Source organism: Scyliorhinus canicula, chromosome 3, assembly GCF_902713615.1.
Source record: "Scyliorhinus canicula chromosome 3, sScyCan1.1, whole genome shotgun sequence".
Lineage (NCBI taxonomy): Eukaryota > Metazoa > Chordata > Chondrichthyes > Carcharhiniformes > Scyliorhinidae > Scyliorhinus > Scyliorhinus canicula.
Window position 1 is genome coordinate 19,300,120 of NC_052148.1, and position 17,156 is coordinate 19,317,275.

The 17,156-nt window shown below is 47.2% G+C and overlaps 1 protein-coding gene across 1 annotated transcript in view; it reads right to left on the reverse strand.

The window, feature by feature from the left end:
- LOC119963845 (dedicator of cytokinesis protein 2-like) overlaps positions 1 to 17,156 on the reverse strand; it is a 1,353,280-nt gene that overhangs the window by 180,332 nt on the left and 1,155,792 nt on the right. Inside the window, 1 exon segment of the mRNA XM_038793193.1 lies at positions 11,477 to 11,633. Within this exon segment, the coding sequence (XP_038649121.1) occupies positions 11,477 to 11,633 (157 nt within the window).

The window sequence follows — 17,156 nt, forward strand, 5'->3', positions numbered from 1 at the left end:
GGACTGAGTCCGCAATTGCCACCGGCCGTTCCCGACAGGCAAAACATGATTAGAATCACGGCGTCAGGAACTCGGCCAGTTGTCCTCCTGGAATCGCCGTGGGAGCCTCTGTCAATGGCCCCCTACCCACACCGCGGGGATGGGAGAATGGCGGGAGCGGCATCACGCCGGATTTTGGAGTCAACGCCCATTCTCCGCCCTGCGCCGATCACGATTTTGGCTCGGAGAATCCCACCCTGGGTCTCCCAATTAATATGGTATCAATGAAGAAGTTTTATCTCCGAGGGCAATTTATCATTGAATAGTTTACCCCAGAGAGCAGTGGAGACTGGGTCATTGAATATTTTCAAGGCTGGGTTCGTCAGGTTTTTGATCTGCAAGGGAGTCGAGGATATGTGGGGTATCGGCAGGAGCCACAATCAGACCAGCCATGATCTTATTGAAGTACAAGCTAAGCTGAAGAAGCTGCTCCCATTTCTTACGTTCTTCTGTTCTTATCAACGGATCTTCAGCAATGATGGGAGCTCCATTTGAGATCAGAGGAGGCAATGAGAACAATAAAAATCAGTAGATCAAGGACTAAGAATGGACCATCAAAGTTAAAGGTTTGTAGTTAATGTCTGGCTTTGGAAAAGAAAGATGAAGAACTGGCGTCTTCATTAACGAGAATAAAATCACTACAAAAGGATGAAGGGGTAATGAAGAGGTGGCGATTCAGCCAGCGTACAGCCAGATGCACTCACCGAGCGAGAGCACTTTGAACGGTCCCCAATTATCTGACTTTTAACAAGGAGCTCATTAATTTTGTCAATTCCTTCCCAGATTTATCACAGAGCCAGCAGTGCATTTTACAAGTCTCATCAATTTGATGCCAAATGGGTGCTTCAGCTGAGAGCTCTCTGTGGGCCTCTTTGAACTGTTGAATAAACAATTAAGAGGGACCTGATGAAAAAAACATCTTGTGGGCTGACAGAGCTTGGAAGCTTCTAAGTTGGTACAAAGTGCATTATGTGGCTTCGGTGTAAGAAGAATTGATTGGGGAAGAACTTGCATTTACGTGGCAACTTTCACAATCTCGGGATATCTCAGACCGCCTTACTGCCAGTGCTCTTATCCATTGCTTCAATCGAGGAATACATTACCTGGTCACTTTTGTTAGCCACTGATTGAAGGGAAAAGTCTTTAAAATAATATCACGCAATTGTTTATGTCTGCCTCAGAGGGCAGAAACGTGGGCCTCAATTTATCATCTCACCTGAAATAACAGTAAGAATAATAATCTTTATTGTCACAAGTAGGCTTACATTAACACTGCAATGTAGTTACTGTGAAAAGTCCCGAGTCGCCACATTCCAGCGCATGTTCGGGTACACAGACAGAGAATTCAGAATGTCCAAATTACCGAACAGTACGTCTTTCGGGACTTGTGAGAGGAAACTGGAGTACCCGGAGGAAACCCACACAGACACGGGGAGAACTTGCAGACTCTGCACAGACAGTGACCCAAGACAGGAATTGAACCTGTGACCCTGGCACTGTGAAGCCTTAGTGCTAATCACTATGCTACCGTATTACCCACAAAAATGACATATCTGACATTGCAGCAAGCCAGCAGGACTGCACTGCCAATCAAGGTTAAGTAAATTGTTTAATTCAGGTCGCTAATCACAGATAAATGAAAGGCTTCTTTTATTTGGTGTAATGTTCTTGTCGGATGGCCTGATTCATATTACAAGAACACTTGTAGCTAAAGCTATAAACGATTTGTTGACATTAACTGTGGGTAAACTATGTACAAAAGAACAGATGAATAACAGTATGATCATGTACAAGCAACCTCTCTCTTCCAGCTCTCCAGTCCAGCTCCAGGTCACCTGACTCCAATGTTCACTTATGTACAAGTGAGGCTCCTAGTGGTCAGCCGGTGAATTACAACACAACCATGGTATGACTGCATTTGGAATCTACAGTGAGTGAGGAACCTCACATACACAACCCCTAATAACTGTAAGGATGGACACAAAATGGATCAAGAATAACAACTTGCATTTATATAGCACCTTTATCGCAGTAAACCGTTAAAAGACACCTCACAGGAGACAAACCATGACACTGAGCCAAAGGAACAGGTATTAGGTTGGGTGAGCAAATGATCAGCCAAAGAGGGAAGAGATCAACACCTCCGATTATTACTCCAATCGGTGGAATGGGACTAGTGCCCACACCAGCTGGACTCAGAGAAGATGGCACAGTGGCACAACGGTTTGCACTGCTGCCTCACAACGCCAGGGACCTGGGTTTAATTCCGACCTTGGGTGAATATGTGGAGCTTGCATTTTCTCCCCTTGTCTGTATAGGTTTCCTCTGAATGCTCTGGTTTCCTCCCTCAGTCCAAAGATGTGCAGTTTAGGTGGGGTTATGGGGATAGGGCAGGGGAATGGGCCTAGGTAGGATGCTCTTTCAGACTCGATGGGTTGAATGGTCTCCTTCTGCACTGCAGGAATTCTACGGTTCTAACAGAATGCTTCCAAATATCAAAATAGTGAATTTATGGTTTGAGGGATTTAATTTTCAATAGTCAGGAAGATTTTAGATTGTTGATGTAAAGGGACTTGGTGAATTACTTTAATATAAATGCATCTTGGCTATGTTGGTATCACTTGTCATTGAGTCAGAAGTCAAAATGCGACTAATGGATTTACTAAGATGTCCTTCAGGTCAGCACAGAGGAAATGTAGTTTTGGCACGACTGCTATTTACGAAGTATTACAAAGTACTTATAGCCCAGAAACAGGCCATTTGGACCTTGAGGGCCCTTGTCAGTGTTTAAGCTCCACACAAGCTTCCTTCTTCATCTAACCCCATCATCATGTCCTCCATTCCCCCTTATGTACTCATCCAGCTTTCTCTTCAGTCCACCCATGTTACTCACCGTAACTATTCCCAGTAGCAAGTTCCAGATTCTAACCACTCCCTGTGCGAAGAAGTTGCTATTGAATTCCCTATTGGATTTAGTCGTGACTATCGCATGTTGCTGGGCTCTGGGGTCTCAAATACAAATAGTAACATCTTCTTTGTGCCTATCCTAATAAACTCTTTCAGGATGTTGAAGGCTTCTATCAGATCACAGCACTCCCAAATGCAGTTTAACAAAGGTTCGATGAAAGTGTAACATTACTGTCATAACCTGCATCCGGGACTTACAAGGTGGGAACAATTGTATTCCCTGTATCCTTTACGGAATACGGACTTCCTCGTTAATGGGTGCGGGAAGCTCAATTGACATTGTGTATAGGTTTGGCTAGTTCGTGACTGGCCGTCTCAGACCCAGTAGGGTACTAGGGAGCAGTGTACCTTAAACCTTGTAAATAAACCTGTGATTCATTTGTTACAACTCGATGTGGGCTCTCCTTGCCTTCATAAAAACGACGTTTCTGGTTTTCAATTCTATCCCTTCGGAGATGAAGCCCGGGGCTATGTTTGCTACTTTTTTTTTAATGACTTTATTAACTTGTGTTGCTACTTTCAGTTTTAGAACTTGAATTATGGCCGCATCTGCCTTATGGACAGAAAGGATCTCATGGCATCTTGTGTGGAAAGGCAGAACAGTCTGTGGTATTATCATAACTATCAGCATGAGAAGGGTGAAGGTAGTAGCATAAATAGCCACCAGAGGGAGCTGCATATATTACTATATAAAGCATTGATGCTAGACCTTAGGGCAGGAGTGTAAGCAGGAGACAGCTAGTGAAGGTCATAAGAGCAGTTAGTGTGAGAAGGTTAGATTATAGTTTATACCAGTCGTGAGATGAGCAGTAGGTGAGTGTAGTCAGACGTTATTGATCAATTCTGTATTCTGAAAGGACTGGTTCAGTAGTATAAATAAAATCATAGCTTTGTGGAAGTAAAAGCTACACTGTGGTCTTTGTGCAACGCTGTGCAATCCATCCTAAATAAGCAACACAAAGGACAGCACACAGCACCCTCAGGGGAATGGAAACAGCAAGTGGTGGAAAAGCTCAGTGGGTTTGGCTGCCTCTGTGGAGAGAGAAACAGAGTTTAACGTTTCAAATCCAAATGATCTTTCTCCAGAACTCCACGGACGCTGCCAGACCTGCTGAGTTTATCCAGCATTTTCTGTTTTTATTTCAGATTTCCAGAATCCGCAGTATTTTGCTTTTATTTGAGAGTCCCCCTCAGTGTCGGTCCCCCTCAGCACTTCCCCCTGACGCTCAACAGCTAAAAGAAGATTAACCGTTAATTGGTCTCATCTTCTGTTCATCGGGCCTTGTTGTGCTCAGTTAGATGTCACCATCAGGCCATCGTGCTTGAAAGTTAACTCGCCGGTGGGGGGTACCGTTTAAAGGGCCAAGGGAATTGTACACATAAGCAATCACCACCATATTTTAAACCACTTGTTATGGGCTAGAGTTTAGAGAACCCCAAAGTGTATCATGGAGTTCACCTGACCCACAATGTTTAATAGATTGTGGTTATGGGGAGCACACTTGTCGACTCTGCTGGTGTGATGCAACATAAATCTACAGTACTTTTAAATTAAAACAATGTTTATTTATGAAACCAGTTAACACTTTATAAATCCACCGTAAATATCTTAACAACTATTAACACCAATAAATCCCCAAAGAATACAGTACTCTATAAGTAACTCTTAATATTTCCTTGCAACATCCATGAGACAAAACAAGAACCCTTTTCACAGAAAGACATCAGGTTTAAATTCTCTACTGAGAACAGTTACCACTTTGAAATCACCAAATGAACATTCTTTAGCTTGCAGAGATTCGCACACATCTTGCTGTGACTGCAGCGTCTCCAAAACTAAAACAAAACTAAACATACCCTGTAGCTGCCAGCCCAAAGAGAAAGTAAAAGCAGACAGACAGCCCAGCTCCACCCACACTCCGACATCACTGCAGTAATAAACACCCATTTCTTAAAGGTACATCCACTACAGCTATTTTATAAACAACCATTTCTTAAAGGTACTCTCACATGACACACTTAATGTTGATTTCATTTCAAACTGGCGTCAGCTCCAACTCAAGACTTGTCAGGACAAAACTATCATCACCCTCTCCCTGTACGGGTCTGAACTAAAGTGAGTTTCTGGCAGGCTCAACCCAGTCCTCGGATGCTGCGCATTTGAACCAGCAAAAAAAAAACTGGGGATAATTGAGCACAAATTAGCAGAACGTTGGCAGCAGCTCTCAGTGGATTGTTTAAATCACAGTAGATTGTTACTAATCAGGAGACAATTGAAAACCTTCATTTACTTGGAATCAGTGAATCTGAATGAGGAGCCTGATGATTTTATGGATAAACACAGCACTGGAGGGAATATTGGGGAATAACAACCAGCAGTTACATGACACCTTTGTCACAGTTATGATGCATTCCAGGCGAACGTCACAGCGCCTTAACCAGACAATATGTGACACCAAGTCAAAGAAACAGGAGTCAGGATAGATTACCAAAGGTTTGGTTAAACAAGGTCTTAGAGGTTAACATCTCCGATAATTGCTCACGTCCCTGGAGTGACAGTGAGGTGTGAATCTGGGGAGGGGCCTGAACATGCAGATTCAAATTTTAAAATCAAGGCATTCGAGAAGCCGGATGAATGAATCAAGTGAGCAATGGGTATATGTCAACAGGAGCACTCATCTGTGATTTACATTAAAGGACGTTATTGAGTCGGCAATCTCTGGCCTTTCTAATACCTGGGCTTGAAGTATCCTGGGAATTAATTTCCTCAGGTTTCTGAAAATCCAGTGAAAACACAGCAAAGGTTATGGACACTAATGACTAATCATAGAATTTACAGTGCAAAAGGAGGCCATTCGGCCCATCGAGTCTGTACCGGCCCTTGGAAAGAGCACCCCCCACCTAAGCCCACGCCTCCACCCTAAACCCGTAACCTAGTAACCCCACCTCACAGTTTTTGGACACTAAGCAATGTATCATGGCCAATCCACCTAACCTGCACATCATTGGACTGTGGGAGGAAACCGGAGCACCCGGAGGAAACCTACGCAGACATGGGGAGAACGTGCAGACGACGCACAGTCAGTGACCAGAGCCGGGAATCGAACCTGGGGCGGAAGCTGGGTAGCACAAGTGGGTAGCACTGTGATTTCACAGCACCAGGGTCCCGGGTTCGATTCCCCGCTGGGTCATTGTCTGTCCGTTCTCCCAGTGTCTGCGTGAGTTTCCTCCGGGTGCTCCGGTTGCCTCCCACAGTCCAAAGACGTACAGGTTAGGTGGATTGGCCATGCTAAATTGCCCTTTATGACCAAAACGGTTAGGAGGGGTTATTGGGTTAGGGGGATAGGGTGGAAGAGAGGGCGTAAGTTTGTCGGTGCAGACTCGATGGGCTGAATGACCTCCTTCTGCACTGTATGTTCTGTGTCTATGTCTATGACCCTGGATCTGTGAAGCGACTGTGCTACCTTACTGCCCTACATTCTGGCCATATTCCTGAAGACCGATTATCCAGAACTAGCTACATCCCCAGGCATGCTTTTTCAGTACATCTCCAATACTGGTATGCACTCGACAATGTGAAAAATTGCCAGCTATGTCCTGTCGATAAAAGAACGGACCCATCCAATCCGGTCTTTTACCAACCCGACAGTCGAGACTCGATCATCAACAGACATCCAATGAGGTTTAACTTGGCAGCGGACAGGTCCTCAACATGGAGGTGTAAGGTTAGGAGAACATAACAAATTGCCATAAATCCAGAGGGTGGCTCAGTTGTTCAGACTGAGCTTCTCGGGGGAACGGGGATTGCACAAGGAGGCTCTTTCACAGCTCGATTGTTTCTCTCTTAATTCATTCTGCTGGTAGGATCATCTGCTTCCCCAGTGGGGGACTGGGTGCTGATAGAAAGCGCAACGATAACACTGTTCCATTGCCCTCATCAGTAAGATGGTGGAAGGTATTTTGCTATCAAGCAGCACTCACTCAGCAATAATCTGCTCACTGATATTCAATTGTCAAATTATCAAAACTGTCGGGCAGCACGGTAGCATGGTGGTTAGCACAATTGCTTCACAGCTCCAGGGTACCAGGTTCGATTCCCGGCTTGTGTCACTGTCTGTGCGGAGTCTGCACGTTCTCCCCGTGTGTGCGTGGGTTTCCTCCGGGTGCTCCAGTTTCCTCCCACAGTCCAAAGATGTGCAGGTTAGGTGGACTGGCCGTGCTAAATTGCCCTTAGTGTCCAAAATTGCCCTGAGTGTTGGGTGGGGTTACTGGGTTATGGGGATAGGGTGGAGGTGTTGACCTTGTGTAGGGTGCTCTTTCCAAGAGCCAGTGCAGACTCGATGGGCCGAATGGCCTCCCTCGGCACCGTAAATTCTATGAAAAACTTTCCAGAACTTTCTGTTCTTGTTTTGGAGTTAATTTACTCTCCAAAGTTGTCCGCTAATGCGGAAGCATTTAACATGACCATGAATGTGCAAATGTTAACCTTTCTCCTCCCTCTCTCGCCATTCCCCATCATTGGTGCCTCTCAACTTAATGAGCACAGACTTTAGCTCAATATTTAAAATAAATCATGTTTAATTGTTATCAGAGAAAGGCGAGCAGAACAAATATGATAATAAGCAATAAATGTCAGAGTGATTCATCCATCCTGAATTGTTTCATTAATGATTTGCAAAAAATAAAAGATTCAGCAGGCCACCATGCTGGAAGAGGGAATCCTACAGCAAACTAAATTGTTTATTTTTTCTGATATAAATGAAGGGATTTGGTAACTTATGCAAAATAGGTTTCTCAAGTGGTAATGAGTGCTTGAATGCAGCTTCCATGTCAAAGATCTTGTAGTTCACAGGGAAAAGAAAACACCCGCATTTCTCTGTTTTATAAACAAGATATCAAAGAATTGGAATCTATGGCAGAACAGAACAAAATCAGCACAGAAGGAGGCAATTTCGGCCCATTGTTTTTATGCTGCCAGGAAAAAACATCTTGGTCCAGAGGTTACGTCACTCATGATGCAGAGGAGTAACATATCAGCATGGATAAAGGATTGGTAGCTAACAGGAAGCAGAGAATAGGGTAAATGGGTAATTTTCAGGTTGGCAGGTTATTACTGTTGGAGTGCCACACTCCAGTACTGGGACATCAACTCTTTACAATCTAGAGTGTGGCTGAAAAAGCACTCACGGTGGCACAGTAGTTGGCACTGTCGCCTCACAGCACCAGGGGCCCGGATTCGATTCTGGTCTTGGGTAACTGTCTGTGCGAAGTTTACATGTTCTCCCCCTGTCTGAGGGGGTTTCATCCGAGTGGCCCGGATTCCATCCGCAGTCCAAAGATGTGCGCAGGCTAGGCGAATTGGCCATGATCAATGCACTAGGTTACAGGGATAGGGCAGGGGATCGGGCCTATGTATAGTGCCCTTTTGAAGCATCTCTGCAGACTCAATGGGCTGAATGGCTTCCCTCTGCAATTTAGGGATTCTATGGAGGCATGACGAAGATTTTCATCTTGCACCCATTAGGGCACTTCACAAGAATACCAGCATAAGGGAAAAATGACAATTTATAATTTATGAAAAGAGAATGCTGATTAGTTGGCAATTAGGAGAGACATTGCCATGGAGATTGCAGCAGTTGGATGGTGACTGACAGAGTTGGATGCTTCCAAGCATTTTTAAAATGTAAACCAGGCAGGTTGACCCAGATTCATCAAGGTATTGCCATGAGAAATGAATCAGCAAATGGCTGTCACATATTTTGTTTGGATGGAACAGGCGCAATATGTGTACGTGTTCTTTCTGTCTAAAAAGAACACGGCCCTGTGTACTAATATATGTCGCTTCTATTTGCAATCAATGAAAGACTCAAATTTTTCAAAATTTGTTGATGGCACCAAGCTGAGCAGGAAAGTAAATGGTGTTGAGGACATAAGAAGTCTACAAAGGGATTTAGATAAGTTAAGTGATTGGGCAAAAAAAAATGTCAGATGGATTATGAAGTAGAAGGATGAAAGGTGATCTTACTGAAACGTGTAAGATACTGAGGGGCCAGGTGGGTTTTTATGACAATCCAGTAGTCCCTTTGTCAACATTGTCATACTAATTAATTTCACGAAACAGTTTGAAGAAGTTAGCAAATTTTGCTACCTCAGCTCCACAGTGACAGACAATCGGCCCTTTGATGCAGAACTTGATCCACCCATGGGGAAAGCAGCTACCAGCTTTGGCTAACCCAGGAATCATTCCTGGGATAACATCAAGCTGAACCTTAGTACCAAGCTGGCACCTTGTCCTATGGTTGAGAATTGACATCTGACAGCTACCAAGAATGAAGCTCTCCAATTTCCACCTTTGCTGTTTGTGGTGCATTGTCGGCATATCCTGTCAGGGCAGAATCGCGACTGTGGCAGTCCATTCAAAGGCAGAGCACCCAGGGTTTTCCAACTTAAAACAGAGGTGTCTTCATTGGATTGGGCACGTCTGCAGAGTGGAAGGTGGTCACATATCTAAGGACTCTCTGTGTGGTGAGTTAACCGCTGGCAGATGACCAGCAGAATGCCCAAAGCTCTACTTCAAGGATGCCTGCAAGCATCATGTGAGGGCCCTTTACATCGAGTATCTGACTTGGGAGTCACTAGCGCAGTAGCACAGTGGTTAGCACTGTTGCTTCACAGCGCCAAGGTCCCAGGTTCGATTCCCGGCTTGGGTCACTGTCTGTGCGGAATCTGCACGTTCTCCCCGTGTCTGCGTGGGTTTCCTCCGGGTGCTCCGGTTTCCTCCCACAAGTCCCAAAAGACTTGCTTGTTAGGTGAATTGGACATTCTGAATTCTCCCTCTGTGTACCCGAACAGGTGCCGGATTGTGGCAACTAGGGGCTTTTCATGGTAACTTCATTACAGTGTTAATGTAAGCCTACTTGTGACAATAAAGATTGTTATTATTATAAAAATTGGTCACCTAAGACCCTTACTGTCCTGTGTTGCCTTAAAGGAACATTCACATCCCTCCCCTTTAACACGTTTATGCAATCTTTAACTAAATTAATCAGTCCTGAATTCTAACGAAACATTATGTACATGAGTTGGACAATTATAAACCAATGGATGGATTCTCCGACTCCTGACACCGGAATCGGGGCGGAGAATCCCCGATGACGCCAAAATCAGGGGCAGTGCCGCTTTCGCGATGCTCCGCTCCCTGAAAAGCGGCGTAGTCCACGAACATGCCGTACGCTGTATCCACGGCCTCAGACCCGCCCGGCGATGCTCCGTCCTCGACCGGCCGATTTCCCGACGCCGTGTGACACGTGTGTTCTCACCTGTCGTGATATCAGTGTGGCGGCTGCGGACTCAATCCAGCGCCTTCACAGTCGTTGGAGGTCCGATCTGCAGGCAGGGGTGGCTTTATTCGGGGCTGGGGATACTGTGGGGAGGTGGGGTGGGCCACGCGAGCAGCCGAAATGGGGGGAACTATTTTTGCGGTCCACCATGAAGAACGGCGCGTCCGCTGCAGGCCTGCCGCCATGCGCATGCGCGGCCACTGATCCGGCAATGCTCTGGGCCATATCGGCAGCTAGAGCTTCGAGCTCTAAGCTGCCTCCCTGCTATCCCCCCCGCCCCCAATGGAGCAGGGAATCGGTGGCCGTTTTGCACCAGTTTTCCTGGCGTAAAACACAATTTTCACGCCGGCGTGCGGACTTAGTCTCCCAAATGGAGAATCCAGCCCAAAGTCTTTGAGGGGCTATTCTGCAGGTAATTCGGACATTCTGAATTCACCCCCAGTGTATCCGAACAGGCACCGGAGTGTGGTGACTCGGGGATTTTCACAGGAACTTCATTGCAGTGTTAATGTAAGCCTACTTGTGACAATAATAAAGATCATTATTAGCTGATGGCAGAGAAAAACGGCAACACCTCTGGATGCTGTACGCCACCACAACGACCAGTGACTACGGCAGCTTGGCGACAAATGCCTCTGCCGAAAACATCAAGACACTTGGCAGCTTCATATGCAGCACTTATCGCAGAACCTGACTCTCAAGGGTTGGCCTCTTTTGGGCATCAGCAAAGGTGTGACTTGTGAAGGCACCCGAGCTGAGATGGATTTGCTTGCTGCCTATTCCTAATCTTTGCTATCAATGGGAGAGAGTCAGAAAGAGAAAATACTAGATTTATTTAATTCACAAAATTTAAATTCTCCAGCTGCTGTGTTGGGATTTAAACTCACATCTCCAGATAATTCTGTTTGATGTACTAATTCAGTCTGCTACCATATCCCAAAGACAGTCAACTAGTCACTTTTGTCTGTAGTTATCTTGTGATCCTGTGATCAGCTGCCCCAGGCGGTAATAAATTGTAATCCATTGTGTAACTGTTGCATTAGCTAATCATTTCTTCCCCCTGATTTGAAAGTCTTTCATGAGAAGAGTACCGATTCTGATTCGACTTCACAATGACCTCTGTCACTTACCAAAAGATTTACAGTGCAACTCATGCTGTGGGCCTGGTTCTCATCGTTCATTACAGTCCTGTAGTCCAGCAGCCTTTCCAGCAGGCCGGTTACCAGGGCAACAAACGTTTCACCTTGCTTCTCCAGGTGCTGATTTATTCTGCAGTGTTTCAATAGGCTGAATTAAAAAAAAGACAAAATATATGATAAATTGTCGGCTTTTCCGAGGAATCAGAACATAACTCGCCTCCCCGTGACTGATGTGTCTGAGGGATGCATAGGATGGTGAATGCGATTCAGAGCCCATTGCTTCTCAATGATGGTCACGTAACTAGGGAACTCCAACTCCTATTTCTTTCCAGTGCTGTTTTTTAAGCACACAACACTTGTGTCTTTGCAAAACATATTTCCCATAAATCGTTTACCTATTTCCAGCTTAGGCACTGGACATTCGCAGGTCCGATTATTGTCGGTTTTAAAAAAGGAGAAATTTGCATTTATGCAATCCAGTGTTTTATCTGGGTTCAGTAAGAAGTCTTACAACAACAGGTTAAAGTCCAACAGGTTTGTTTCAAACGCTAGATATCGGAGCACTGCTCCTTCCTCAGGTGCTCCTGAGGAAGGAGCAGTGCTCCGAAAGCACGTGTTTGAAACAAACCTGTTGGACTTTAACCTGGGGTTGTAAGACTTCTTACTGTGCTCACCCCAGTCCAACGCTGGCATCTCCACATCATGGCTTTATCTGGGTTCATATTGCTTTGTAACAGCTCAAAATACTTCCCTTTAGATGATTGATATTTCAGCATCCTGAACAACTAGCCAGCATTGGTGGAACACCATTCATGGCTTCTGCTTTATGGCCAATTAAGTACTTTTCGGAGTGCAGTCGCTGTTGTAATGATGGCACTGTGGCCCTCAATATGTGCACAGCAAGCTTCCGCAGCAACAACGTGGCCGGTTAATCTGTTTTTGTGATTCTAACTGAGGTATCGGTGTTGGTCAGAACATCGGGGATAACCCCGTGACACCTGCACTTCAAAATAGTCCCTTGGGATCTCTCACATCTCCCTGAAGCCAGCAGGGCTCCGTTGCTTTCTCTCACAAGACTGCATTCCCTCAGTTCAACATCTGTTCTCGCCAACTCTGCAAGTGCAACGAGAATGCACTGAAGGATTTGCTCAGATTATAGGCTTAGGTCCGAATGAGGGATTCGATTCTGACACAGAATTCACGGAGTGCGACGATGTGTTACTATGGTGGATATCCAAAGCATGCGCCCACCCTGGCACGATTGCCAACAGCTCCTGAGCAAGTGGACTGATCCAGGAATATTCTATTGGGATGGGTTCAGCCAGCTTGCTGGTCCTGAAGCTTACCCCGGCAAGGGTCGGTGTGCCTTCTCTCTCTCAATTGGCATACCAACTGCTTTTGATATGTCAGATTCTCCATCTGAAGCCAGGAGTGAGGCCTTATAAGTTCTTCTGCCCCTCCAGCAGCCTGACCTTAACCTCATAGCCGCAGATGAGAGTTCCACCCTGCACAAGTCAAATGCAATGCCAATAGAAATGGCCATGGGACCGAGACTGGAGGTTCTTAAATCAAATACCCCGTGTGTAATTTCTGAGTTGTGTTTTCATATCTATGTACCATAGAAAGGTTACGGTGTAGAAAGGGGCCATTCATCCCATTATATCAGCGCCGGCAAAAAAAAAGGAGAAAAAAAATCAACTGTCCACTCATTTCGATCTCATCTTCCAGCCCCTGGTCCATATCCTTGCTGGTCGCAGCACTTCAGATGCACAGTATCCAAGTGCCTTTTAAATGAGTTGAGCGTTTCACCCTCAACCACCAACTCAGGCGGTGAATTTCAGATCCCCACCACTATCTGGCTGAACAAGCTTTTCCTCATGTCCCCTCTACACCTTCGAGCAATCACCTTAAATCTATAGTACCCCCGTAACTGACCCTGGTAACAGAATCATAGAATCATAGCATTTACAGTGCAGAAGGAGGCCATTCGGCCCATCGAGTCTGCACCGGCCCTGACAAAGAGCACTTACTGAAGCCCACGTACCTACCTTATCTCCATAACCCAGCAACCCCCACTTAACATTTTTTGGACACTAAGGGCAATTTACCATTTATCATGGCCAATCCACCTAACCTGCACATCTTTGGACTTGTGGGAGGAAACCGGAGCACCCGGAGGAAACCCACGCAGGCACGGGGAGAACGTGCAGACTCCGCACACAGCAAGGAGGAACAAGTCTTTCCTGTTTACACCTGTTTGAGCCCCTTGTAATTTTGCACACTTCAATTAGGCCACCACTCAGCCTCTTCTGTTGTAAGGAAAAGAACCCCATCCTATGCAATCTTTTCTCATAGCTGCAATTTTCAAGCCCTGGCAACGTTCTTGTAAATCGCCTCTGCTTTCGCTCCAGAATAATTATGGCCTTCCTGGCGGGATTCTCCGACCACCCGCCAGGTCGGAGAATCGCCGGGGGGCGGCGTGAATCCCGCCCTGCCGGCCGCCGAATTCACTGGCACCGGAGGTTCGGCGGGAGCGGGAAATGCGCCGGTCGGGCCCCGCCCAGCGATTCTCCGGCCTGCGAAGGGCCGAAGTCCCGCTGATTCTTTGCCAGTCCCGCCGGCGTAAATTGGACGTGGTCCCATACCGGCAGGGCCTGGCACGCGGGCGGGCTCCCGGGTCCCGGGGGGTGCCTCCACAGTGGCCTGGTCCGCGATCGGGGCCCACCGATCCACAGGCGGGCCTGTGCCGTGGGGGCACTCTTTTTCTACGCGCCGACCAGATATATGAATGGGTGGGGAACAGAGGGAAGTAGACCTTGGAAAATAGGACAATATCCAGTGCATCACCCTCATTAATCCTCCTTGCTACTTCCTCAAAAAATGAGATTAAGTTAATAAAGTGCAATTTTCCCCGAACAAACCCGTACAGACTATCCCTGATCAATCTGGTACCCTGGCAGTGCCACCTGGGGTGCCCTGCCCTGATCAATCTGTGTCTTTCTAAGTGGCAGCTCATCTTGTCTATCAGAAGTATTTCAAATAATTTGCCCACCAGGTTACCACATACATCCCTGCGTTGTTGTTTTGAGGTTATCATACGGGTAAAACATCTTTGGGTTTTCAATGAGAGGGTCCTCGATCTCCCTCGCACCCAACCTCATAAGAGCAGGGCACCCCAGGTGGCACTGCCAGGGTACCAGATGGGCAGTGTCATGGTGCCTGGGTGGCATTGAGGCATGCCAGGATACCTGCCTTCCTAGAGCCCAACCACCCAGGGGCTCCGGATCGACAGGGAAACCCCCCTCTCCGCTAAGTGCCGGTACGCCTGGCCATGTTGGTGGAGACCAGAGCTAAATGGCGCTCGCTCAGGGTATGGGAATTTTGGTCCCGCCCATTTTTTTTTAAGGGATGTTTTATTGGGTGTTATACAGGGTATATTTGCAGATGTACACACAGAGAAACCAAAAAGAAATAGCAAAAACACGACATAACTAAAAGACCATTGGGTGGGAAAATAAAAACAGGGGAAGTGTCCACACGGAGAAGCAACAAATGGAAAGTTTCATTACACATGCTATGGTGGGGTTGGGGGGGGGGGGGGGGGGGGGGGGGGGGGGGGGGAACGGGGGACTTTCTCCCTCCCTTCTCTTTTTAAAAAATACATACAGAATATGCAAAACAGAACCGGGTGGGAGGGGCTCTCCTGGGTGCTTCGCCTGATGTTACTTGCTTCTCCCGGTTGATTTTCTTTTTTGTTTTTGTGTGTTTGCCTCTGCATCAGCCGTCTGTCGTTCCACCCGCCTGTACTTTCTCACTCTCTTTTCCCCTGCTGTGTTTGTTGTAGTCGTTGTTGTTTCCCATCCTCTCCTTTCAGTTTGTGTTCCCTCCTCTTTCCTCCCCTCTGGCTGCCCTCTATATTACTCTTCCTTTTCTCCTGTTTCCTTCAATGCCGTGCCCTTTGCGCCCTTCCCTGCCACCTTCCCTGCCCGTCCCCTCCGTAGCTCCCCTTTCTTTTCAGCTGTGTTTGGTTACCCCTTCTTGCACTGCTCCTCCTCCCCACTCCTCACGGAGTCCTCCCTCCCTTCCTTCCCTCTATTCTCCTGTCTTGTCTACTTTCCCTGGCTCGGCTACTTGATTATTTACTTGTTTGTTTGTTGGCCACAAACAGGTCTTGGGTGAATGGCTCCCATGTTCCAAGGAAGCCATCTTCCGACCCCCGGATGGCGAATTTAATTTTCTCCATTTGGAGAAATTCCGATAGGTCGGACAGCCAGTCTGCAGCTTTGGGTGGTGCTGTTGACCGCCAGCCAAGCAGGATTCTATTGCATGTGATCAGAAAGGCAAAGGCATGGGCGTCTGCCCTCCTCCTCATGAAGCAGTCTGGCTGGTCTGATAACTCGAAGACCGCCACTTTCGGGCACGGTTCCACCCTCATCTCCACCACTTTGGATATTGCCTCAAAGAAGGTTGTCCAGTACCCAGCAAGTTTGGGGCAAAACCAGGACATCTGGGCATGGTGGGCCGGGCCTCCGTTCGCATCTGCCCTCCACCTCCGGGATGAACCTACTCATTCGGGGTCTTGTTAAGTTGACTCTATGTACCACCTTTAGTTGCGTGAGGTTGAGCCTCGCGCATGTGGAGGTGGAGTTGACCTTATGTAATGCTTGGTTCCAGAGTCCCCACCCTATTTTGAGTCGCAAGTCTTTCTCCCATTTCCTCCTCGTTGCGCGCAGTAGTGTCAGCCCTGTCTAGCAGTTGTTTGTACATGTTGCAACAGTTTTCTCTACCAAGAATGTTTGCGTCCAGTAATTCCTCCAGTAGCGTCTGTCAGAGTGGTCGCGGGTACGTCCTTGTCGCCTTCCGTAGGAAGTTTATAAGCTGCAGGTATCTGAGTTTGTTGCCCTTAACCAGCTGGAACCTTTCCGTCAGTTTGTCCATTGTTGCGATCCTGCCGTCGGAGTATAGGTCCTGACTGTCAATGTCCCCCCCGTCCTGTCTCCACCTTTTAAAGGTGGCGTCAGTGAGCGCTGGTATAGTTGTTGCAGATGGGGGCTTTGTCAGACATTTCGGTCAGTCCGAATTGCTGCCGTAACTGGTTACAGGACTGGAGGGTAGCTACCACCACTGGGCTGCTGGAGTGCTTTTTGGGTGGGGATGGGAGTGCTGCCATGGCGAGGGCCTGGAGTGAGGACCCCCTGCAGGAGGCCTCTGCCGCGTGCATCCACTCGGCTTCTGTCTACTTAATCCACCCCATTACTCTTTCTGCTGTCGCCGCCCAATGGTAGTATTGTAGGTTTGGGAGGGCTAGCCCACCCTGGGCTTTGTTTTCTGTCAGACCTTCTTTGGGATCCTAGCATTCTTCCCCTTCCCCATACAAATGCTGTGATTAATTTGTCCAGTGAGTTGAACATGGCCTTGGGGATATAGATCGGGATAGATCTAAGTAGGAAGAGGTACCTGGGCTGAACATTGCTCCCACCCATTGTTGGTGGGATGCAGATTGCGATGCTTCGCAAGACCTCATTAGATCTCACAAGGCCTCTCGTGGGATTTAACGGCCTCGTCGCATCCAGCGTCACGCGTGATGAGGCAGGTAGATTGGGCCACAAATCTAACTGCATCATGGTCACTGTCTCCAGAATGGCAGCCCGCTGCTACTTCATTGACTTGC